This window comes from Parus major, chromosome 4A (assembly GCF_001522545.3).
Source record: "Parus major isolate Abel chromosome 4A, Parus_major1.1, whole genome shotgun sequence".
NCBI classification, from domain to species: Eukaryota; Metazoa; Chordata; class Aves; order Passeriformes; family Paridae; genus Parus; species Parus major.
Genome location: NC_031772.1, coordinates 12834107 through 12860554, shown reverse-complemented (window position 1 = coordinate 12860554; position 26448 = coordinate 12834107). Strand labels below are relative to the sequence as shown.

At 42.0% G+C, this 26448-nt stretch overlaps 1 protein-coding gene across 2 annotated transcripts in view; it reads left to right on the top strand.

The window, feature by feature from the left end:
• Nucleotides 1-471: 471 nt before the first annotated feature.
• Nucleotides 472-26448, top strand: part of MAMLD1 (mastermind like domain containing 1) — an 83582-nt gene continuing 57605 nt past the window's right edge. Inside the window, exon 1 of one of the 2 annotated variants that reach the window (XM_015626068.3) lies at nt 472-954. Coding sequence is in view for 1 of the 2 variants with exons in the window: in XM_015626069.3 (XP_015481555.1) it covers nt 901-954 (54 nt within the window). In the remaining variant the exon portion in view is untranslated. The remainder of the gene's footprint in view (nt 955-26448) is intronic. The other variant, XM_015626069.3, reaches the window with a different exon arrangement.

Sequence of the window (26448 nt, the reverse complement as noted above, 5' to 3'; positions counted from 1 at the left end):
AGTATTCAGAGATTGCAGCTTGTAGCAAGCACATTTATAGTCATATGGGGAAGTGCATGGCTTTACAGGAGCTCTCTATTTGGAATTATGTCTGCCTTCAAAATGACATGTATATACTACAAAAGATGAAAATTAAAGAACTCTGCTGTTTCCTTCTTGCTAACCTGGATTCACCTGGGTGAGATGAGTTTAACCTTTTTGTGTTAAAAGTGCTGAATATCATATATCATAAAGGGACAGGAAACTGCACTCTGTAAGAATAACTGTAATCTTTACATTTCATGCTTTGGGCTCTCTTTTCAGTGATTTGAGCACCTTGATTTGAAAGGAAAAAAATATATTAATTGCCAGTAGCTTTCTGACCTATCTGACTTTGTACTAAAGGAATCTGAAGCTGTACAAGGAAGGTGCTAAATATTCTAAGCAGCTTTTTGTGTGTTAAAATTTTGACCATAGGCTGGTTAATTTTCGCCTTCGTGCACGGAGAAAAAAAAAATCCTTGGATCTGTGAGGTGTCCAATTCCTGTAGAGAAGAAAGTGTTACTTCCCCTTTAAGCCTGGCGCCGTTCGTGTGTGTGTGTGTGTGCAGTCCGTGTGTGTGAGTGTGTGTGTGTGTATGTGTATGTGTGTGTGTCTCCTCCTCTTTGAGTGACACAGCACTTAGATATGCCTATCAGTAACTTAAACCCCACAAACTCCACCTTCTAAGTGAGGAAGCTGTGGGTTGATGGAAATGTAGTGAGCAGATCGAGACAGACGGTGAATCATTAGCAAACTGCAACACCAGGATGAACTTGTCTGGAACCTAGAAGGAGAAAACAGGCTGCGAGTCCTCTGCGGTGCTGGGTTTGTTCAATACAGCCAAAGTGGATCTAAAAGCTGGTTGATCCCCAGTCCAAGATGCTGCTGGTTTCCCAGCGGGTAGAAGCACCACGGATGGAGCCACATATTCCAGTAAGTAGCATTTGAAATCGATATGGGCTGGTTTAAAAGGACTTAAACACCCTCGGAACAGTTGCTCACCGGGCTCGGCACGGTCGCAGTCAGGCTGGAAAGTTTGCAGGGGCGGTACAAGAAAGCGCCCACCTTGAGCTCGCTCTGTCCGGGGTCCCATGTGCCGGGGCCGCCGGAGGGAAGGGGACAGAAACTGGAGGGAAGAATTTCGCCCTCCATTCTGGTCAGAGCTATAGTCGGACCACGGAGAGGAGGGCAGGAGGGAGGGGGTCCTTTAAAATGGTGGTGAAGAAGGTGATTTGCGGTGCCGTGCGGTCCCGGGCACGGCGGCGGGGAACGCTCCGTGGGTTTCCGTGTCATTGCTCGAGTGGTGACGCGCTGGGCTGCGGGAAGAGGCAGTCGATGCTGTCGGGGGCGAGCGGGAGCGGGGACCCGCCGGTGCGCCCGGCGCCGCCAGCCCGCGGGTTCTCGTGTCAGTGCGGCCGGGCCGGCTCAGCCATCGTCCGGGGATTTCCAGCTAAACTTGGATATGACGGGCAGGGGAGGATAAACCCATCATCGCCCGGGGACTCCGCCGGGAGGGTGTCACGCGTGGAGCGGCTAGCGCTGGTCCCACTAGTATAATTTTCTTAATAATTCCTGGTATTTGTGTTCGTGGCCGCGTGCCTGGTTATTTTGGGAACCTGAAGCGCACGTTCGACAGGCAGGATTGTGAACAAAAGGCTCGTCCGAGCCCCGAAGGAGCCCTGGGTTATTCCTGACGGGAGCGTGGAGCCCGGCGCTGAGCCCCGAGCTGCGGAACGCGTGTGCGGGAACAGCCCCTAGTGCGGACGCTGCCGCCGGCGCGGCGCCTTCGCCGCTCGCTGCCGAACCGTCCTTCTGTTCGGAACTGAACGCGTGAACAATACGCCTGCTGACTCATGCTTTTAACTCTTTTGGTTTCTTATGCTGTGGTTAAGATCGGGGTTCAGAGCAATGGCAGAGTAAACACGGCGCTCGCTGGCTCGGCCCCAAGTCCCCCCCCCCCCCCCCCCCCCAGCCGCCAAGGTAGGCGCTGCCCTCTCCCCCGTCAATAGCCGGTCTCTCCTCCCGGTCCCTCCTCCGCCGCTTCTCCCGGCCTGTTGCTCGGCCCGGAGGAACGCCGGGGCCGGGGGCACCGCGGCTTTTGTTCGTCTTTGGCTGGAGGGGGGTTGTCACCAGGGTGACTCGGAGGGATCCCGGGGAGAACGACCGTTTCTGGGAAGAAAATGGTCTTTGATTTCCTTTCACACCGCCCCCCCCTCGGCCTCCCCCCGGAACAATAAATTAAAAGCCGCTTTTGTTTTCCACGGTGCTCCCGGCGAGGGGACGGAAGATCCCGGGGCCAGGGAGCGGGGCGGGAGGCGCCGCGGAGCCGCGGCCTGGAGAAATCGGTGGGCTGGTCCCCGGTGCGGTGCGCGGGGGACGCACGGCCGTCTTCGCCACGTCCCGTCGGAAGCCGATAAACCCTGTGAGCAGTGGCCGCTTGGAGGGAGCCTCCTGGAAGAGCCTTCCTCCTCCTCCTTGGGCGGCGGGGACTCCCCGCGGTCCCTCCCCCGCCCCGCTAGCGGGGCATTAACTGCGTCTGGTCCCTTCCGCCGGCCAGGGACGGAGGCGCTGGACTCATCCCCCCATCGCTGTGCGGCCGCCCTGGCTGGGGCGGAGGGAGGGCTGTGGGAGCGCCGGGGGGGCGGAACGCTCCCCCGGTTATATAACGCGAGTCTTTCCCTACTTAGCCCCGTAATCCCCGAGTAATGTCTCAGGCGGGGGGTTGCGGGGCAGGGGGAGGGAGGCTGCTGCTCCCGCAGCACCTCTTCTGGGCCGAGCTGACGGGCAAATAAAGCTGCCGATGTGCAAGATGGACTACATGATGCCTCCGGGAGACAGGGAGCCGGAACGGCCTTGAACCTGTCGGTCCCAGTAGCTGGGTAATGCCCCCCGTCCCCGGGCTTCCCCTGGCGCACCAGCATCCCCGGATCAGTGGGGCCCCGCCACCTCCAAAACAGGCTGCCCGGGACGTGCCCTCCTGTTCCAGGGAGGAGCTGCGTGCCGGGAGGACAGTGGCGGCGGAAGGCACTGACAGTGTCCGGGGGGGAACCCTCACCCCGGGGAGACGGGGGAAGCCCCCAGCACGGGGGGCTCTTCCCTTCGGCCGTGCTCGCCGAGTGCAAGACAACGAAGCAGTTTGAGTAAGTTACACTCAGTTTGAGTAAGTTACACTCGAGCACCTAAAAAAGCAGCGATCTAGTGCTGGCACTGCCCATTTTCAGTCCTCTCTCCCTGCCATATGTTTAGGAGGGAGAAAAAAAAGTGCACTTGGGGAAGGATGCTCTCAGCTGAAGGAAGAGGTGGGCTGGGGGACGAGGTACAAGGAAATTCCATGTTAGGAAAGCATTAGCAAGGGGTGACTTCTAATGTTTTCCTGCTACTGACGTTGACAGTGACACACATGTGTGGGTTGATATTGGAACGTCACAGAGTTTTTAAACTCAACCAGGAAATAGTCTGTTGCTCAGGGATAAAAAACAAATTGTACTGTAAGGCAGGTAACATGCAGTTAACGGCCCTCAAGTGAGTGAAAAGCGGTTCAATGTTAACAGTTGAGCAGCTCAAATTTAATTCAGCTTTTTATTTTCTGAGGGTTTTTTTCTCTTTTTTACATGTGGTTTTTCAGCTCCGCTTTTATTCCTTTTTAGTAATACTTCAAAATCAGAAAAACACATATTGACTGGGCTTTCCTATTGGTCCTTTGTAACTAAGTATTTTGAATTGTAAAGTGTCTTGGATTTTTTTAAAGCTAAGGTAGTTTGGAGAGAGTTTAGTAATTAAAGCAGTTATATTTTTAAAATTCTTTTGTATGACTTCCTCTTAACACAGGAGTGTTTAATAAATACGATGGGTTTGGTTTTGGTTTTTAATCACCCCATTGTAAATGTTACTGTGTGGTAGCATTTTGAGATTTAAAATGGGATTAAGGACCTATTGTGCTAGATGGTTTCTGAATATGCAGGAAGATTTACTGGAAGAGTTCATGATCCCAGGTGGCAGGCTGACACTCTTGCCCTGACTTAAGTGGTCAATAACCAGACTATGTGTGACTGTACAACAAGACTTGACGTAAGAATGGGCTTCATGAGAGAGACAAGTTAGGGAGGCAGAAGGAAACACAGGGGCAAGAATAATAGTAAGTAAAATCCCTGAGTCGTCCTCAGGTTAAGTACAGTGCAACTCACTGTTTCCCAGCAATTTAATCAACAAATGTTCTGTGTTGCTTGCTACTTCTCTGATAAAAGTTGCCTTAAAATAACTTTCATGGGTACATAGCCATGGGAAAGTGAAGTAAATCTTGTAGAAGCTGTGACAAACGGGTTTATCCAAATTGAGGGATGGAGCAGCAGAAGGTTGAGCTCCTGAAATAGGGAGAGGCAGGATCTCTAGGTTTTCATTGTTCCCTGGTGCTGGCTGTGTCAGAATTTTTCAGCATTTAGGCAAAGGTGACTATAAGTTATGATTCATTAATAATTGGTATGGTCTCCAAATAAAGATAGCTAAATCAGTTTAAATGGTGCTGGCCCCTCTCCAAGGAGTCCTCTTTATATTTGACACATTTTCTGCAAACTTCTTTGGGGAACAATTAATATTATACACTGCTATATCATCATCTGTGGGAAGAACAGTGATGTAACTCACTATGAAGGCTCTCTACCTGATGTTCCAGTTTGACTTGCAATGTTTAAAAAAAACAAAAACATTTTGAACAGAAGGAAGCAGGAGACACACCAAGGCTTGAACTGTTTTATATCAATATTGATTTTTTAAGAGGGTTTGTGTTATAAAGAGGGAGCTTTTATCCCCCTGAGCTCTTTGGCAATTATCTTCCTGCCATAAATGTTGATATGCACATAATGGATGTAACTAAAAAATCTCCTTATCCCAGCAGAAAAGGCTGACTGTTTGTTGGAGCAGAGAGAATGCTGAGAGTGTGAATAGGCAAACCCATATGTTGCTGGTGAGAGAGATAAATGATGAACGAACAGGAGTTGGTTACTATGGATCAGCACAATAAACCAATTCCCATCATACACCTCTCTTAATAATATACCAGTTTCAATGCCATTGACGGGTAACCTAGGTAGCGCCAGTCAACTGTAAGTTTTTCAACTGTTCTTTTATGCATCTCAAAGAACAGTTGGGACATTTCTAATTTTTTCAGATGTTGAGTGCTAAAATTACACAGAATGTCCTTCCTTGCGAGTAATTTTGAAGGGGAACTTCAGAGCATGGATGTAAAATGCCAAATGTGCATGATACTATTGTGTGCATGTAGTAAGTTTTGTGTTGTGTGCCTGTAAAAGGGGTACCCTTGAAATGGCAATCACTGAAAAAATACATGATTAAACTGATTTGGTGTATAGTTCTGACCTCCTTAGGGTTGTTTCAGGACTGAAGTGGCTTTGGAAGATACTGGAATACTGTTTTAAGTGAAAATATAAATAGAAAAATGCTGTTTAATTTTTTTAAACAGCCCTGTAGAACAGACAGGGATCAGTATCACAATTTTAACTTTCTATAACCCATTTCAGGGCTGCCAGCAACAGAAGGGAAACTTTGCATAAGTCTGTGCTTGTATCACAGTCTCCTTTCCTTGTTCTGTATTATCACTGCTATTGCTTTACGCAGAAAATGGAAGTTTTTGTCATTTAGAGGTTTCACTTTACATCCTTGTCTTCTGGTAGGTATTTCTCATTGCAGTTGCTATGGGCTGTCTTGTTAGCTCAGTTCACAATGAAAATATACCTCAGGGTGACAGCACTAAGCAGGGATTGTGGCTCTTAGGATGTGACTCCATGGTTTTAGAATTCACCAGTTACACTACCAGAGAGCAGTGCAGTCAGAGTGGGATAATTTGCAAATGCAAATGAGTTAGAAGGAGTACTTATTCCTTTTGAGAGACCTTCTCGATAATATTTTTCATTTTATTTAATAGAAGAAAAAGTATTACTAAGTCATTACTTTCCTTTAAGAAGAAAATACTTATTTTGTGCAGCATTTACTTGCCAAGTTGCAGTAGATCTTCCAGAGCTGTTAACTTTGGTGTGAACTTCATTGGGTTGCTGGTAGGAGAGTACACCCAACTTTCTCTTTCCAGGGCCTAGCTTAGCAGTTCTTTTACATTTTGTAGTGGATTAGGCTCAGATTTGATCCAAGAATTATGGGCTCAAGGATCAGGCCTTTCAGTACAGACAGGAAATTGTTGTGTGCCCCACCCTGATCACTCTTGCCTGATGGAGGAAGCAAAATGGAGGCAAAGCAGGGCTCAGTATACTATCTCTGATGGATGAATTTTACCTAGCTCTTTGCTCCAGTGGAGAACCTTTTGCACCCAAAGGGGAGACCAGAGGGAAAAGCTGTGGATTTCCTTCCTCCCCTCCCTATGCACTAGCCAGCTGGACTGGCTGGAGGGCACATGCTGTGCCCAGGGAGTGTGTGACTGGAGGCTGTATCCATGGGGCCAGTGGAGAGCCAGTGGGGCCCAGTTGTGGGAGATGCAGTGGGATGAAGGATTTTGTATGGCACTTTACTCGTAGCGCTGCCTCATTCCTACAATGAGCCATTGATAAGCACTGACCTGATTAAAGGGCTGCTGCTCACAGGAGGCTAGGGTGCAGCCTGGGCCTCTGGCAGGGGCTGCTGGGCTGCCCAGAATTCATCTTTCGGAATGGGTGGCCAGACTGAGGAGGGGGAGACCAGAACTCATTGGAGTGTCTTGTCCAGAGGAAGGTGTCATATTGTGATTTGTTGAGGTCCATGATGCTTTTCCCTGAAGGGACTTGGCAGTTTTATTGATAAAGGACTGTACATAAGTAACCCTTATTATATATATTATTAGGCATGTCCTGATTTGTTAATAATTTATGATCTGGGTAGTACAGAAATGCTGGTGCTGTTAAAGCATTTCCACATGGATCCTCAATCTCTGCAGGCCCCTTGCTTGATTTTTACTTTAATTGCAATTACAGGCATTTTGGTTTTTTCTATTTGGTTCTGGGGTTTTTTTAAATTTACTTGGTGATCCCACTGCAGGTGCCTGTTGTGCCTTCCCGTTTGGTCAGGGACAGCTGGGTACTCAGCCTGGTGCAAACAGGATCGATGTTCCCTCTGTAGGGCCAGGTGTTACCTATGGGAGGGTGTTACCCCACGTAAGGCAATCTTTTGAGTGGCAGCAGCATTAGCCCCGGGAGAAGCCTGTTCCTTGTGCCTTTCACCTCTGGAGGGAAGGTATCAGTGTGGTGGGAATGGAGGCAGTGGTGCTTCTACAATTCCTGCACCAGGATTTGCCAGCACAGGAGACAGAATGCTTTTCGCACAGCACAGAACAGGTGTTCTGTAACAGAACAGTTACCCCCTGTTGATAACAGGCTGTGTTTGCATGGATTTAAAACCTGGCTACTTTCATGTGCCACAGCTAGAGAGATTGAAAGAAACATTTTCCTCTGCTGACACACACACAAAAGAAATACTTGGTATCATCAGCATGATCTGTCTGCCTCTCTTCTTTCAGTTTTTCATTTCTATGGAAGTTTCTTTTTCTCTAGAATTCAGTACCTTAAAATTCTGAGCAGATTTGGGAGTTACATCTACCCCAGACCTACCCTATTTATTGCTTTCAGAGTAACCCAGCATGTTTATTCTGTTGAGGGCAATGACATCCATTACCTGCATTAAAATCCAAAGCAGCAGGTAACTTTCTAGATATGCTGTGAAATATAATGCATTGTTTGCTTTTATTAATGTCTCGAGGTGGATTACACAGTAGTTAGAAGGCTGTTCTGCTTGGCAAAAGACTGTAATTTCAAGTGGTTGATCCTGATCAGGCAGTTCAAGTGGCTGCAGCAACTGTCCCTTGGAGCTCTAAATCACATTTGTCACAAGATCTGCCTGCTAGTATTGGCTGCTCTGAGAATTACTCTGACTTCTCAGCACTCCTTCCCTTTGGCTGGATCACAACAGTGAGGGACTTGCCAATCTTCTCTGTTCTTTGTGCCTAATTCTGAAAGACTGGCAGGCTTAATGCTCTGTTTTCTGAAGAGGGCCCAGCTTTACTAAACTGCCTGTCTGTCAGGGATTAATTTAACCTCTAATTACTACATTTTCTTCACAGTTTGCTGCACATGAGCATGTTGTAACAAAAGCACAAAGAAGTATGTCATTTTATTTAGCCACTACTCTGAAATTAATTTAGGTGGTACAGAGTCAGATCTGACACACTTGGTATTAAAATAATTGTGCTGGAATTAGAATTAAAGTACATAATCTTGTTGTTTCTAATGATACAACAGTACTAGTGTAAATTGTGTTGTTAACTCTTTAGTTATGGCCACAGTAATAGAAGCAATATCTACTTACAGAGAAACACTCAAATAAGCATCTTAGCAAAAGTTTCCCCCAAATAATTCATGGTTTCCTCAAAATAATGACATGGTTTCTACTTGATTCCCATCTGACATTTTGGTTTAAGATTATATATTCAAGTGTAGTTTGTTGGTTTTTTCTCAAAAGGTCTGTCAAATTGCAGTAAACAAACATTTATGATGGCTCGAGCTTCTTCCAGCCTGGATAATGATTTTTGATTTTTTTTTTAACATGTGGCATCATGGGAACAGTACAGAAGGCCATATGTCCTCTTGTCCCTGCTCACAGGGACATCAGCAGTGCCACAGCTCATGTTGAGGAGCCTGCTGTCTTGAAGGGAGCGAGTCTGCTCCTGATATGAAACATGGGATGACTTTCTTCTTTTCCAATTCTGTAATATTGACAACAAAAGGTGTCGGTTGATTTTTTTTCACTTTTGGGAAGGTTAGGCTTGGGAAATACAGGCTATCTCCAATTTAGGTAAATGTAGCTAAAATGTAGCTAAAAGTTGTTGGTGTTATATCAGAAATGTGCAGTAGCGGTCTTGTCATCAGCTGTGTTCATTTACTCTGAGCCAGGCTTGTTAAATAGACTTTGAAAATGTAATTTCCCCTGTAAGGTTGGACCTGAAAAATCATACGTATGTACTGATAGTTTCTTTCTAATGGAAACAGAAGATTGGTTGTATATTTTTGTGTTGTGCATTTGAGTTACAAAGCATGGGCCCAACTCAGTAATTTTCCTTCAGTAAAAACTGTAAGTGCAATTGATGAGAAACTTCCCCTAAAGATTCCCCAAGGTCAGGTAGAATACAGTTACAGAGTCACATCTTGTATATCCTTTCTCAAAAGAAGAATTAATGTGACATCATTATCCAGGCTTGTGACAACAGTGACACAGGATTGCCAAAAAGACTAAAGGGAGGAAAGTGATGATTGGTTCTCTTTACAGTAGTAGATCAAATTACTTCTTTGAAATCTTTCTTCACTTTTCTCAATTCCCAAACTGTAGCCAGTTACTGTAATTATTTACTCTAATTACTTCCAACCTACAAGTAAATCAGACCAACTGATGTGAGGGACGAGGTAGTTCATTGAGCTGACAGTCAGGTTTGGAGACACTCTCGCTGATCAGAAGTTCCATAGGATGGTTTGATAGTTCAGTGTAGCAAGTAGGATTTTTTGTGGATATGAGTTTTCATATAGCAAGCCAAGGCTGAGTAATGCTTATTCTAATTTCAAAGTTGTCAACATTTTTTTTCAAAGGGCCTGAATATCTGTATGTATATATGTATTGCTGGAGGAAATTTTTGGAGTAAATGGTTCCTAGGTTCTTACTTGTCCGTTGTAAAATGGCAATGATGGTGCTTTGCCTTTACCTTTACACTAAGTATCCTTAACAAGTTAAATAGTTCATAAATCATCAGTGCTTATTACCAGCTGAGCTCTTTAGGGTCTTTTCAAATAGTTATTAGTTATATTCCATATAATAGAAATTATATTCAAAATAAAGGTGGGTATATTCTACTGGAAGCCCCCCCTCACTGTGCACAACAGTTTTATTTCTTTGCTTTGGCTGTAATGCCAAGTCAGGTGGATTTTTTTTATTTTTTCACCCCAATATGACATTATAGTGTCTTTCTTTTTCCCTGAAACTTAAGAAATACATGTAGGGATAAAGCAAATATTTAAAGAAAAAATGGCATCTACCCTCAGGCATGTATTTTAATGTTTCGTGTTTCATTCTCTGTCACAGGCCTTCATAAGTTTAAGTTTTGAACAGTGGTAAAAAAGTCAATATTTTACAAAGACATTTGTAACAGTTCCAAACACACCAGTAGCTTTGTTCCCCTGCATTAGTATGTAACATTTAGTATGTAAACATTAGCATTAATTTAAGAATAATTCTGTATTGCTCATTTGGGTGGTTATCAGGAAGGATACTGAGTATAATTTCACTTTGCTTGGACTAGTTACTTAAAATCTTACTAAGATTTTCACAAACGCAAATTTATATAAGGAAATAATTTCTGAATGTATTTGATACTTCAGTAGATCTTGCTGATGGTCAGGTACTTTTAAGGACTTCACTTTTTCTGTTACTTTAACTTACTTCATTTCTTAATTAATTGTGTTGATTTAAATAAATTCACTCATAGAAAAGCTCAAGTTTATACAATCTTCTAGTCAGAAATACAGGCAAAAGGTTTTGATCTCTGACTGTCAAATGATGACTCATTAAAAAAAATTTTTGTTTCTCCCTTTTCAAAGGGTTACTCACTACCAAGCAGTAAATATCTAGTTTTGATGCTACTGCATTGAAATGCTTGACATTGTTGGTATATTAAGTCCAAAGCCTGTAAGACTGTTCACAGGCTTCATGGGTTTTTGTTTGTTTGTTTTCATCAATTAAAGAAACCCATTGGGAGATTTTCTTCAAGCTTTACCCTGTGAATTTGAGTACAAACTTTGTTTGGATTTTAATAACAGAGGACCTTGACCATACTTTAAGCAGTAGGTCATTCAAATTATTTTTAAAAGCACATGACCAAGCAAGCACTAATTTCTTTCCAATTTTGCATTGGGTAACATTAGACAAGGACACTGGAATTCGTCTAAATAAAAAAAAAATTCTTTGTCTTCCACATCAAGGGTTGTATGCTAAGCATTTTCTAATACTGTATTGCATAAAGCTGAAAATAAATTGTACTGAAGAGAGACACATAAAATCCAGCCCAAGGCATGCCCTTTTTCTCCATTTCCATATTAATCTTGACTCTCTGAGCCAATTCTTCTGACTGCAATAATTCCTAAAAGATTCTATATAAATCATCATATCTCTCCATGCAATTTTTTAACCTCCAACAATATAACAAACTGCTCACTCTGCTTTCTGAAGTAACACAAGCTTCTCTTTTGTCTTCCTGTTCTTACCTATTCTACACATTTGATGGAAGGGCACAGAGGCATGATTGAATCTTCCATCTCATTTCCTCTTCTTAGGTATGGATTGATTGGTTTGAATTTACATAGCATTGGAAGGATGTTTTCTTGGTTGCATCAACACTTGTGTTTGACTTGAAGCAGAATGAGAGTGCATTTGAGCTTTTCAGTACTTATGAGACATGAATCTTGGTCCCTGATCCCAGGAAGTAGATCAAATCTACTTTCGTCAAATAACTTCCCATGTCAGTTAAAGTTCAATATTCTTGAATTCCAGAGATGTAAGATAAGTTGAATCCAAAGTTTAGGGCAAGTGTGAAGGATGTAAAAGAAAATGTGGATGTTTCTTCTGATGCTGCTCTCCCCTCTACTTCACAGGGCTCCCACCATCTGTCAGCTGTAACAGAGTGATTTGATTACTTTGTAGTGTTAAGCTAAAAGAATAAATCTGAGCACCTTGGGAATGGGGAGCCAATCCAACAATTGAACCCAAACAAGTTAATAAACATGAAGCATTTCTGCTCAGTGCTGCTGTAGAAATGCTAGTTCCAGAAATGCTTGGGGCAGCTGTGGTGAAGGCCCAGTCAATTAGTGTAAGTACATCCCCTATACACACCACCATTAACTGCATGCTGGGGGCTGAGCTCTCTGTTTTGAAAGAGAAGCATGCATTTTCTGTTGGTTATAAATTATGAAGATGTTGAATGTCACAGGATGACTGTTCATTGCTTACCACCTCACTTCCCATTCTCTCTACATGCCTAGAAAAAGCTCGACTAAGGGAATCTGAATTGCCCTTTCTTTAAAATCACATTTGCCTTACACATTATCTATGAATTTCTACCTTCCCCTTGTCAGTTCTTCTCTCCCCCAGCTCAGCATCCCACAAATTAGCCAGAAATAGAGCATTTCGGTGACTGTCTACAGAGGTGGTTTGAAATCTAAATTGTCGCCCTGGAAATTGAAGCCTTCTGATAATGTTTTCATAGTTTTAGTTGCTTTCTCATGAAAGTAACATAAACATAAGTTGTTTATCACATTCCTTCTAAGAAATGTCTTTTGATGTACGTTTTTTATGACCAGTGTGTTTGGGAAGGAGGTAACTTGATTATCCAATCCCTGGTCATTGTAGAGAATCTATAAATACTGGAGTCAGAGAATAAAGGCGCTGTTTTTTGTTCTGACACTGTTCGTGTGTTCGTGTGAATCATTTTGTGTCCTCTAGCGACACTAAATGACACCCTCAGACTGGTTTCTGATACCCACATGCAATGCTAGGTACAGTCTAGAGTCATTTGGAAGACTGTGTACATAGATATACTGTGAGCTACAGCAACAGTGTCAAGTGTTGTTGAGTAAGAAAATCCGTGCTCCTTGTCTGCATGGAACTGACTGCGGATGTGGGTACTTCTGCAGATAAGACCTGGATTACTTACAAGGAACCTTATATAGCCTGTTGCTTTAATTTTATCATATCTAAGAATGGCAGTAATAGCAAACTAGCCAGGAAATGACCAATTCTGGCTGCCCACAAGATCTCCCTGTGGAGCATCTACATGTATGTTATTTCAGGGTATTCAATGGCCATCTAGTCCAGCAAACATCCATTTGTTGATGTTCGTGCCTGGAACAGAAACAGCTACAGCCGTTTGTACAAGAATGGCAGAAAATGTGCCACTGAGTGCTTTGCCCATCTGCTCCTCAAACTGTAGCAAAGCAAACTGTTAAACTTTGCACAGAGCTTAGGGCTTGATTAACTTAAATTACCATCCTGTGGTATGTGTTTGCAATGCTGAGGGGATTAGGTGGAATGTATTTTCAAGAAATACATATTCATTATTCAGAAGGGTTATGCAATAACATCCAGCAGCCATTTCCTTTTTGAGCATAGCTGTGTCAGTAGTATAGCTTGTTTGTTTGTGCATTCATCCAGCTGGATCCTGGTGAGGAGACAGACTGGCACAGCCAGCACCAGCGGAGCTGCTTTGCGGCACTGGCTGGCCTGGCTTTGCAAGCTGGTGCTGTTGCAGCCACACATGGAGGACCAGAGACCTGGGGGTGTAGAGGTGAAGAGATCCAAAGTACGAGGAGGCAATGGTAGGGGAGAGAGCTGGGATGGGCTGGGATATGCTGGGACCAAAGGGAGGGCAAAGCCAAGGAGACAGGAGAACTAAGAAAACTGAGCAAGTGACTGGGAAATGATGAAGACACAGCAGGTTCAGAACTGCCTCAGTAAGGCTGGAATCTCTCATACACCTGGTTCACAAGGTCCAGCAATTCCTATGACTTCCATTCAAGCTGTAAATGCTTCCTGTGTGCACACTTGTCCTGTGCTCCTTGGACACTGACTTCCAGGCACTGCTTTTCTTTATTTCTGTTGTCTCTTTTAAGTTTGCAAGACTTGTTTTTCCCTTGTACTCTTCCTTTCATGCCTTTGTTGAGGTTCTGTGGGTCTGCTTCTGGGGTCTCACCTGGTGTCACCTTTCCAGAGGCAGGCAGAGCTGTGTCAGGGAGCAGCACAGTGCCAGGGCTGTGTGCTCCCCATGATCACAGGAATGGCTTGATTTGGTTTGTTTTGTCAGAAGGATTTTCCTTGGTACAGTGCTGGGGCAGCCCAGGTATCTCACAGCTGGCTGAAGCACATCCCTGTGCAGCATTGGGATGTTCCCCTTGGATGTGAGCTGGTGCTAACAGTGGGGCAAAAGTCAAGGTATGACTACCCTGCTGTCCTTAGTTTTTGAATTCGCTGGTTCAGACAGAAACAGTGAGGTCAGCTTTCATCTGGCCAACCTGCAGTTCAGTGTCAGCAGGACAACAGTGGCTGTGTGAGCCAAGTTAGAGCTGCAGAAGTTGCTTAAGACATTAAGTGAATAATCTGGCACTTGACCCATATGCAATAGCAGAAGTACCCAGAGCAGCACAGCCAGCCTGCCCCAGGCCGGCTTTCCCTGGGACAGACTTTCCTGGGACAGCCTCAGGGGCATGTCTGGATGAGACCAGTGCACCTTGCTGTGCACCAGGAAGCTAGTTTAGATCTAGCTCATCTGAGCTTCTAATTAAACATCTTTCCAAATCTTCTTCAACAGCAATTTGGGATCTTAAGGTGGCCTTGAATTTTGTGAACCAAAGACAGTAATGTTCTCTTTTACAGCTGTTTCTGAAGCATTGTAGCTTCCCTGAAGTAAGAAGACATAATTCAGTGTTTATAAAGGCAGACCAGAAAGTAAAAGACTCTTTGGTTCTCTCTGAGAGCTTTTTTCAAATGTAGAAAGAATGAGTCATTCGACATTTCATTACTGAATAGGAGCTGATTTACAAGTGCATATGCCCTGAGATGAATGTCGGTGGATGAACACCAATAGTTTCCTCCATGACCATGCTGTAAATGGGCTTCAGCCAGTTTGATGTAATTAATTCTGGGACACTGTGCTGTCTTTTGAAATGGAAGCATCATCCTTCTTATGATCTTCTGAATGCTAGAAAGCCAATTAACATGGGAATTCCTGATTAGCTTTAATTCAGCTCTACTACTCCAAGAAAACATAGTTCCTGAATTTCACAAAGAAAGCCTCTAAAACCATGGATCCAAATCAGTGTACTGAAGATTCTGTTGGTAGGTGTGGTAGGTATGATTAATACTTACTTGATGTCTTTCATCTTCCAAGTACTTTACACAGAATAAGCATTTAATCTTCTCAAAAGATGTATGAGTTAGGTTAAGTAAGTTTTACTCCCTCAGCTTTATTAATAAAGGCAGAAAAACAAGAAGCAAAGAGATTAAAGTAGTTGTGTCATGGTTTTAAAGAAGGCCAGCACTGAAACTGAGTAATGTCAGGTTTCTATTTCTGAGTCCAGACTATAGTCTCTTCTTGGTAAGAAAAATCAGCAGGACAGACTTTGGAATAAGAACATCATAAGAACTCAGTGAAGCATCACTTAGACTGATGCGCTGCTAGTCTGTTCTCCTCCCTCCTCCCTTACAGAGGCATTCCTACAGGTTGCCACTTGAGTTGCAAAGCATCCATGGATCTTTCCTTAGACTGATATAATGGCCCAGTTTAGTCACTGGTCTGGTTGGACCACTGAGAAATAAGTGTGTGTTGAGATTTCTGGAATAAAAGAGTCTCTGCTGAAGTGAATATGATGAGATGCATATATGATTTTAATCAATTCAATGGCTTACTGCATTAGAAAGTGCTTAAATTACATGGTTGAATTTTAAGCAGGCAAGTTATCTCATTAATTTGAAAAATTTTTGTTTGCCTTTGGTTTGGATAGGGCTACTCACAGAGCTCTATTTAAGTATACACTAAAGTTTATTGCCAAATCAGGGGTGGTTTGCAGCAAATGTCACCCTGAATTGAAGACTGGCAGGGAACCTGTTGAGGGCCCAAAGATAGTTTTTGGCTTAAAGAGCTTCCTATTAAAATGAGTCAGTGGACAAAGCTTAAAACATCTGAGAAAGTTCTTGTCTGAGAAGGCATCTGATCTTTTGAAAGAGAAGCCTACTTGGTAGATGCATAGGGGTTGTGTGCATCCTCAATCTGGTTGTGCAACTGGTTGACTGTAATGGAAACTGACCTGGGAGGCTCCCCTGGGAGTCTTCCTCCTTCAGTGTGGGGAAAAGCAATTGCCTTTTAGTTCCTCCAATCTTACCTTAAAGATGAAAGAGAAGATGCCTTTGCCTGAAACTGAAATCCACTTGGAGATGGTGGCTGTAGAAGCCACTTCATGTTGTCTAGATTTGACTGTAAATTGAGCCTCCTGTTTCACATGGAGTAATGATTTTAATGCTGCAGTGAGGAATCACTGGGTGAGAGAAGGGAGGCAGCAGAGAAAAGCAGTGCAGCCACGCTCCCCTTGTAAGGCCATGGTTCAAAATGCTTAATTAGTTGTTTCAAACCAATGGCTCATCTCCTTTGTGGCAGGAATGATGTATCAGTAAAAGCTGACCAAATTGATGTAGCAAATCAATTCTATGGTAATCTGTTTATTTAAACTTTGGTACCTAAACTTAAAAGCTCTTCTCAAGTGTACCTGCACTGCTGTTTATTAGCCTGTATTCTTTTATGCTCTTGCTTGGAGGTTTGTGCTGCAGATAGCAAAATGGCCAGGACATGCAACTTGAAGCTGCTTCCAAATGTAATTCAAGCAGGTCCGCAATAATAGCACTAAAAGGAGAGCTATTTAGCAGCATTATTAATGGGAAAAAAGTTAAGGCAGGATTATGAAAAAGTAAATTTTTATTAAGAGTGGAGAAGCTAGAAGAATGGACTGATTACCCTGAGTCCTCTGGGCCCTCGAGCAATCAATTTCCCTTTCTAGTATTCAGTTACTTGCTAATTGTATTGATTTTTATCAAATATGTGTACAAATCAATTTTATATTTTAGTGCTATTAAAAGCTTCCTTCCTTCCTTGCAGGCAGTGTTGCTCTGATCATTCTCATTGTCTTCCTTTATTTTAATGCTTTTATCCTAATGCATATTTTCATTATGACATGCATGTTTTTCTTTAGGACATTGAACTAGGTTTGGATTTTACCTTGATGCTCGGGGTGTTGAGCAAATAGGCATCAATCAGTCCAAAACTCTGTGAAGTCAGTGGAACTGCCTGCTTAAGGAAAAATTGTAGGAAAGGTATGTGTGGTGTCATAAAATGGGTGGGTGCAAGTGACCACACAGTGTGAGCCTCTGAAGAACAGGAAGTACGGCTGCCACAGGATGGGAATTGTCCTGCAGAAAGCTTGTATTGAGAAACAGAGGGGATAAATGCTGAGCATAATGCACTCTTACTGAGTAAAGGGGGAAATGAAATCAGGGTGAGAAAAATGAAACTCCTGTTTTATTAGGATGACCCCCATTGCTGCTGCAAACCAAGTCACTTAGGCACCTCAAGTAAAGTGGATACTGGAGAAATCTCTGAGCAGAGTGAATCTGTTGAGCTCTGAAGAAAAAAAAAAACAACAGCATTCTCCATTTGTGTTTGTTTATGCCCATGGAGATTCAGATTATTTTGATCGTCAAAGGTACCTGGTTTCTGAGACAGAACACACTTGTGAGCCACACAGTTTGGGTTTGGGGAGAATCTTTTTGGCTGTGTGTGAGCCTGAGAAATGGACTCCCATAATTTAAATGTTTGGTGTATGTACAGCACTGCCAGAGATGGTGGGGAGACTTTGGACTTTAAAGGTGTGAGCAATAGTCACAGAACAAAGGGAGTTAACACTCTGCTATTCCAGTTGCCTCTGACTTAATATTAAAAATGGAGAGTTTATGGTGGTGTGTTTTCCACTCTTATGCCCAGGCACTTAAACAAAATACTTTTATACTTTTCTTCAGGAAGGAAGAGTTGCATTAGCAATTATTTGGGTATATACACATGTGGTAAAAATGTACCTTACATTAAATAGTCTAAAACAGTGGTACATAGAGCATTTTTTATTTTATGTGGATCACTTTGGTCTTTTTGATTGCTCTTCTCCCTGGTTCCACTAATGTTTTTTCATCTCACAGCAAACCCATTTGGGAAAACAAAAGCCATGGCTTTCTCAGCCTCTCCTCCCTACCAGTTGCTGGTCCAAAAGGCAGAGGTGCTGTGGTATAGAAAGACAGACCCAAGCTCTCCTGCCTCATCCAATGGCACAAAAGGACTGGGGTTCTGGTTCCCCATGACCCCCAGACAACAGCTCATTGGGGAGTAGGCATCCTTTGTGCCCCACGACACGATTTTGCTGCACTCCCCAAATGCCACAGTGGCTTTTCTTGCCACTTTGGGGTGCTTGATATATATATATATTCAGATCCAGTGTAGGTACTGCAACCACCATCATCAGTATAGTGTTTTAGAAGCTGGTTAGGAGAAACCAGTCTTCTTGTCCTTTGATCTTGAGCACAGTGAGTCCCTCCCTGTATTCCCAGCTCGAGTGGAGGACAGATCCTGCGTGCATGCACAGCCCCCTGACTGAGGAGCTGGCAGCTCCACGTCCGAAGGGCCAGGGCTCTGTGGGAGAAGAGCCACTGTGGTGCTACTGGCTCTGGCACCACTTGGCTCACCGGGAACACATTTTTGTCATTAGGTTTATACAACACCTATTGTACGAGAAATCACAGACTGGATAAACTGTGTGAGAGGTCATTATAACACAGAGAAGATAAATGTACTGGTTCTGCTGGAGGCTGTCCTCAGGCTGTTTGTTATGTGTCTCTAACACTGTCACTACATCACACACTTCCTCGATCTCTGTATTACCCTACAAGCCTGCCTAATGGGATCCTCTGTTGCTGATTCCAGATTACCCTGACCTACTTCTTTCTTGTGTCCCAGCAAGCTGTCAGGAGCTATCAGAGCACTGGGAGCTGAAATAAACACTCACTGAGGGGAAAAGCAAGGCTGTCTCTGGTGAATTTAATTAGCTTTGTTTAACTGGCTTGTTTGCTTTGTAAATCACATCATTTTTAGTCAAATTTAAGGGATAAAAAAATCTGTAATTAAAATCAAATGATGCACGACCTTATTAAAAGTCAAGGGTTTTAGATGTTCTGTACAAAAAGTCATTTAGTTTGTAACAGATTTGCAGTTATATAAAATATCTGAATATTTTAGGGAGAAGAAGAATGAAACTGAAATTCTTTTTGGTTTTGGAATCTTTCTATAGACTGGAAGGAGATTTGGGCTTTTTGAATCATTATCTTTACCTTTTCCAGAATATAGTTAAAAAAAAAAAATTGCTTTGGTCTTTTTGCCAGCATTGCACACTTGCTGCATGAAATTTTAGAATCCAAATAAAGATACTTACTGTTTCTTTCTTCCCTATGGCCTAAGCATCCATGTATTATGCATAGTTTGAATCCTTGCTGTTGTGTGAAGCCATGGTTTAAATCCTGGCTTCCCTTTGCATGTCTGTTGCATTTTGAGTGTTGGAAGAGAAGTCATTGTAATAATTTTGACTCTGCCAGACAAATGAAGCACTGACTTGGCAAGTCGTCACTGGGTTGAATTTGAAAGTGCTTAGAGTGTTTTTATCAGACAATACATTTTGTCTTTCAGGTGCTTTACTCTATTTCAGTATGACACATACTTCTAATAAGTGATGTCCTTGCTCTTATCAGTGTAGGGTCTAATCCTCTTGCTGTTGAAAATTATAAAAGCCCTATGAATTCATAATATGTCTTATCAAAATCTGGCTCAAGTATAAAATGTCTGGCCCCAACTTCTGATTCTTCTTCAGAAATACTTTTCTGCCTTGCATCATGCATGCATATTGATAGAGTCTCTTGAACACATGGCTTGTAGAGATACCTTCATCCTTGTGCTGAGCTGCAGCATGGACAGAAAAGGATTAAAGGACCACTGAGAAATAAATGGGTATGCATGAACTTGCAGTGTGAGAAACAGTAAAATATGGGATAAAACTACTATCCGAGAGTATGAGAGGAATTTAAAATCTTTTTCATAAAGGCGCAGAACTTCTTTGAGTCTTTTGAAGAGGATGTAAGATTGGCTAACCAGTAGTACTACTCGTGGTAGTAATCTCATTGAGGAGTATAATTAGCAGCCTGACTGCTCAATGACTTCTGAGTAACTTACTAACTTAAGGATCACTGTGAAGTTTCAGGGAAGGAAAAGAGAAATGTTCTTTTCTCAGTGGGAGTTTTGGAGTTCCCTTGGCCCCACTGGAATGCATGATGCTGGAAGCTATCTGCTGTGCCAGGAGCGGAAGTTGTATGGAAGTCTTACAAAAAGATACACAGAAGGAGACTTCAGTGGCTTGACAAAATTGAATTGAAACAAGAATATCCAGGTAAGGGGGTAACCAAGCACCAAGTGGTTCAAGTAAAGTTTGTGGTCTTTCAACAGTAGGTAATGAGACAAGGAAAGTTGAGACATCCCAGTTACCTGTCAATATCTTCAATTACTCGAGTGAACACAGAACAGAAAATTTCAGGTGTTATAACTTCAAAAACTCTGCTCGCATTCTACAGCTTTACCAGATCCTGTATATATCTCTTGTGGATTGAGGTCTTAATATTTTTGGCATCTGTAGCTGAGATGTGTAGAGTGGGAGGAATACAAGTACTGCTCCTAGGTTATTGCTCCAGAGAAAGTGGCTGAGGTGCATATTGTGGACCTTTTATCACAGACATTGAAGCAGGCTTGTTTTATAATCTGATCCAGTGGGAACAGCAAGAAAAATTTATAGTTTTGACACCCTCTCGAGAGGAGAGTGGTAGAGCAGGGAGGCTAAAGCTAAATACTAAATGCTAATGAGCTAAATGCTCATTTGGACCCATTAGCTGCTGAGTGTTGCTCACTGCAGCTGGGAGCTGGGTGTGAGGACAAGGAGACCTCAGCACTGTGGGAAAGTGGAAATTTAGTGTGTTTAGCAACAAACGTGATTAATAGCTGTGTGCTTGTCATCTCTGCGATAGCACCATCATCCATCCATTCATCTCCACAGCTGCGGGAGGAGGGGAGCAGGAGAGGGACTCTGTGCTCGGGGTGGAGGGGATGTGTGCTCTTTGCAGAAATCAGGAACTGAGAAAGGGACCTGTCCTGGCACCTCCCTTTGCACTGGAAAAAACTTCTAGAAAACTGCCTGGCATGTTCTGGGAACCACTGTAATCTGAATAATAAACATTTAATTCCAAGCTCCTCATATCTGGCTGTGGTTCTATTCAATGATGTTTAGCTTAGAGGACACAAAAAGGGACAAATGTTCATAAGACTTGAGTCGTTTAACTTAACTTATAAATCAGCCTCCTCCTACCCACTATTGACAGATCAAGAGAACCGATGAGGCATGTTTAATTACACACGCCTCGGTTTACAATTTGTCTGCAGAGGGATTTTTTTTGTTCTTTTTTTTTTTTTATTCCTCATATCACAAGGTAAAATTTGGTCCTGCAAGAGGTCTTACTGAATGTAAGATAAGCAGGGCTGCAGTGGTTTTTTTTTCCCTTTTTAAATGTACATGGAATATCCTCTAGGTCAAATGCTTTAATCTGGTGCTCTAATGTGACATGGTTTAGCAATCTTTCTGCTCCCCTTCTGCTTGTAATAAGTGACAAAAATATGGCTTCTTGCTTGGTAAATGGGTTAACAGTATTCACAAGGCAGGTAATAGAAATCCATATTAATGGGTGGAAATTTGGTCTTGATGCCAGGCAGGAGAGTCTAATGAAAATATTATTGTTTTAGCTTCCAGCTCCTTTGGAAACTGCAAGGTAAATGCCCATATTATATTCTTATTACCTGTTTATCACACTATATAGCTGAGTGGCTATTTATTAAATTACATTCGTATTTAATGCCTGTTTGTATACTTTTCACTGAATGTGTTCTCAAAGGAAATTCTCTGTAAGTGTTTAAGAAATGTGCAACTGTTTTCCCATTCTCTTTTCGTAAAGTAAGCCCATTGTTGCCAACTGTCAATATACAATTGGCTTGGAAATTAAATTGTTTCCTGCTAAGCTGTAAGAACTAGCTAATCCTGCTCTATTTAATTTAGGAAATAAATATTTAAAAATCTGGAAAACACAAGGTATTTTTGGGTAGTGTTGATTCTATTTTAGTCTTTGAAAATACCCAAGATCCCAAGAGTTGGGCTTACCTATTTTCAGCTTTAATTTAGCATTAAATTGCTTCATCAGGGATTTTATATATGATCTTCTGCATGTTTGTGATTCTTTTGAGAATATTTAAAATAGTACTGAATATCATCAAAGATAAGAAATTCGAAGCCTGTTTATTAATACACCTACTTATCATGCTTCTCCAGTTTTACACTCTTACTTTCTTCTTAAGCAGCACATTCAATTAATTCCATCTAGATTAAAAGGAAAAAGAAAAAAATGGAAGAAGACTAAAAGAATAAAAAAACTAAAGACAAAACCCCAGCACAGCTCAAGTATTCCCACATAGCTTTGACCTGGAGAGTGCTGGCATCTCAAGGGCTTTTCTGTACATACTGAGAGGCAAAAAAAAGGGAAGGTGGGCTTGCATGTTCTTCCATCATATTATTTCCAGTTCATCCCTCTTGTGACTATGCAGCACTGTGGGGTGATGCAGTCACAGTGAGTCAGGTGAGGACCAGGGCTGATAGCCAAGGGCTCCTGTTTTTCTGTATACCTTGTCCAGCAGAGTCAGACCACTTCCTTCCTGACCAGCATCCTGCACTCATAGAGCTTGAAAGAGAGATGCCCAGCTGGAAGTCTGTGCCAGTTTATTTAAGCAATCCCAAACAGGACATTTGACTCTCATTCTTACACTGAGAAATAGCTGTAATGTGTAGAAATCTGAAGACCTTATTCTTTCCCTTCACCAAGTTGTTTGCAGATGCCTCAGAAATACCTGGGGCTTGGTGCAGGCAGCTCCTGTGCTCACACTCAGCAGCTCTCACAGGCACCCTGGTCAGGCATGAAACAGCCCAGGTGAAATGCAGGGGTCCCTACCCGTGAAATCCTGCTAGGGGATCAGGCTGTAAGGTCTGGACTTAGAAGAAGGCCAAGTGGTTTTCTATTCAAAGGCTTTTATAGCTCTTGTCTGCTTGAAGTTTAATTTCAGTGGAATATTGTATTGATCCATCAATGCAATCTGTTAAATACTGCTATTTAAACCACTCTGGCTTATTTATATTAAGGATAAATAAATAACCCAGAGCTGCTGTGCACATTGCAGCTCTCTGCAGTGTGGGCAATAATGCAAACACTCACTTCTGCAACAAGCAAGTTAATCACTTTTCATTTTTATTAAAATTTTGCTGCCACTACCCTTTAAAGACTTAATCTTTGTCATTAGTGGGTTCTAACAATGCCCAGTGAACATACTTTCAAGTTAGAGAGACTGAAAAAAACTATATAAAAATACCATATTATGCTTCATTTAGTACTAATTTACATTATTAATGTAAGAAAACAATTCAGAAAACAGTTGTAATCATGCTACCATTTTTTTATTTTTTTTTTTAATGGTGGGGAGAGAAACAAGAAATCAGTCTTCTGGAGTATGTGGAGCATATGAGCAAGTAGCAGTTCAAGCAAATTTTAGCAGGTTTATTGTGTTTTGACATTTTAGGCATCTTGGATCAGCAAATATTAATGTTTTAAGAGCCATTGCAAGGGCTTCCTTAGGTTTTGTACATATATATATAAATATATATAGACTAAGAAGTTTATATATATGAGTGTATGTATATATAGAGATGTAGAGAAACTCCTGTTGAGCATTTTAGTTGTCAGGGGAATAAGCTCTTCAAACTGTTTTTCTTCCAGTTTTAATAATCTTAAGTCCCGTTTCAGTACTTGCAGCTTTGTTTTACCTTTATGTTCACTCAGTTTGATGAAGACTCTGTGGGCTAATTAGTTTCATTTCTGCTAATGGCTGATATCTGATAGTTTTTGTTCTTTTGGCTTCTCAAATCTTGATTAATGCTCTGGTGTGTTTGCCGTAAGCACTGCAGGAAATGGTTGTTTGCTCTTCTGTATCCCAGTAACACATATTGCAGCACTTGACCAGTTCCCCATTTTGTGAAACCTTTAAAATATGACTCCTTCTGAGTCAGGATTTCATAAATCATATTGATAGAAAAGTTTTATTCAATCCTTTTTCATGTAATGTGAGAGTACAACAGAATTTATAGCATTGGAACTCATCTGAGAAACACCCATAGTGACACTAATATTTTCTGATCTGCCTTAATTTCTTTTCTTATTCCAGACATCTGTAAATGACTGTGTTAATTTTTTGTTTAATGTTCTTTAAGATGAAATTTTGCCGATTGGTGTTTGGGCAAGTCTTTAATAATATTTTTTTTTTTTTTTTGATTTGTTATCTTACTCTTCAACAATTTGAGCATATTTGAGTTATTTTGAGTTTGGATTCTGTCCTTGGAAGTCAACACAAAGTGCTTAGCATGAGGCAGAGCTCTTGTAGATCCTACAGTAACGTGAAAGCAGCTTGTGGCACTGCAAACAACAGCAAAACCACTTACAGGTTTAATATGTTTGGATAGGAAATGCCCAAGAAAATGCATTTCTGAGCCCTGTGTTGTTTGTTAAGTCATACTGATGCACAGCCAAGGGCCTGAGGAAAAGTTCAGGAATGGCAGAGAGCAAGGGAGGAACTCATTGGTGGAGTATTTCTATGGAGAGAGTTTGTGGGCTGTTTATTGATTGCTCAGGTCATTGGTGAAAGGTCAACAGCTCTGCTGTGTCGGCAGATAAAGACAGAAGAATGGCATGTTGAGGTCACATTGGAAAGGAATTCAGGCACGCTAAAGAACATTTTAAACCTTTATTTACTCAAAAAGGGTTGTGAGGTACTGAGCTTGCACATTTATGACCCTTCAGTGTAAGATTAAGAAACCTTATTCTCAGCTTTCACTGGGAGTTTTCCCCTTCACTTTACAATCTGCTTTTAAAGTTGAACCATTTAAAATTCATTGCTTAATTCCTTGCTCCTGGTTTTGTGTCTGGCAAAGATTAGAAAAATATTTCCTTGTGCAAAGAAACACTGGTAATTTTTTCTGAACAACCAAATTTTAATTCAATTATGCCCTATATATTTTTTTCCTCAAAGTGACTGTACAGTGCTGAGCCCTGTTTGTGTTTATTTCTATTGTGTTTTGCTTTTACCCTTCATGAAGGTAACTATTTCATGGCAGGGCTGAGATTTAACACATCTGAAAGGTGAGCTGTTCAGGGTAGAATTTAAATCAGGAGGACTCAGGTCTTGTCTGAACAAGGTAGTAACACTGCTCATCAGCTGGTGTGTGCTGGAATTTAGACAGGCAGAGTGAAAACAATCCTTGTTTTCAATTTTATTTACCTCCATTAGGAGCCAATTTAAATGAAAGCTAATAGGCCATTATTGCACTTTAGAAAAAGGGTTCTTATACAAACACTTAAGTTCTGGTTTTAAGTAATCCAGTGCAGATTTGTTTTTTAGTAAGCTGGAAGTAGATGGGGAGCTGTTTTCCAGATTTGGGGACCAAAACCCCTGTCAATAAGCATGGTATTCTCTCTAATGCAAAGTCCTGGTCCAGACCTTCCCCATCACCAAATTCCCCTTAATCCCTGGAAGTGGTACAGGGAAGTACAGCTGGACACAAAATGAGTGGCAAAGAGCACATTTGTTTCTTTAGTCAAGTTGGGCATAAAGGCAATAAGTGAATAGGATTTATTTGTATAGAAGACATGAGAAAAGGCTTATATGTTGGAAACAGGGTTGCTGTGACTAATGATTTAATATTGTCACTTAGTCTGGGCTTCTAAACTCCAAAATTACAATTTAAAAAAAATCCCAGTATCTTTCTTCAGTGACTCAAAGCTCCTGAGTTTATGATCAGGGTAGATTTTTTTTTAATATTTTAATATTAAAACTAATAAATCCTACCTTTTAAATCTTCCAGGACTGCTCAGGTAGTTTGCTTCCCCCATGCCAAACTTGATGCAAAGCACTATGTAAAGGTAACACTTCTGCTTTTGATGAAGACACTCAGAACTGCTCAGGAGAAGATGCTAAGGAGCATGTCCATGTGCCAGGCCTGTCCCAGCATCCTTGTGCACCCTCTACATCATCACTGCTAACCAGGGCTTCTCCTGTTCAACTTTATAGGTTGAGATGTTCAATGCAGCCATTTCTGTACCTCACAAAGAACAGAGTAAAAAATACATATCTTGCCTATTTTGCAATTATCTCATCTCTGCTATTCCCAGCAGCTCGGATGTGGATGGAAGGTGACTGTGAACCTCCAAACTGCCCATTAGGCTGGGGCCACTACCTGATGTGCCCTGCTCTGGCACTGTCCTAAGAGGACAGAGCAACAGAGAAGCTGCTTCCAGCGGTTTGTGTAAAACAGCTGTAGTGGGGTGTGTATTTTGGGTGAAAGTTTGATAAAATGTAGAGGAAAACTTTTCAGAGGCTAAGCCAAATGTGATGCCCAGCAGAGGATTTTTAGCCTTATTGATGTGTGGCAGTGCTACAATTCCTCATAGGTTTTCTGAATACTAGAGAATTAGACCAGTAATGATTGTAATAAAAAAAAAAAAAAACAAAGTAAAAATAAATCTCTTTTTATTTTTATTTAATAAGAAAAATGGACTCTTGAAGATGAAATGAAT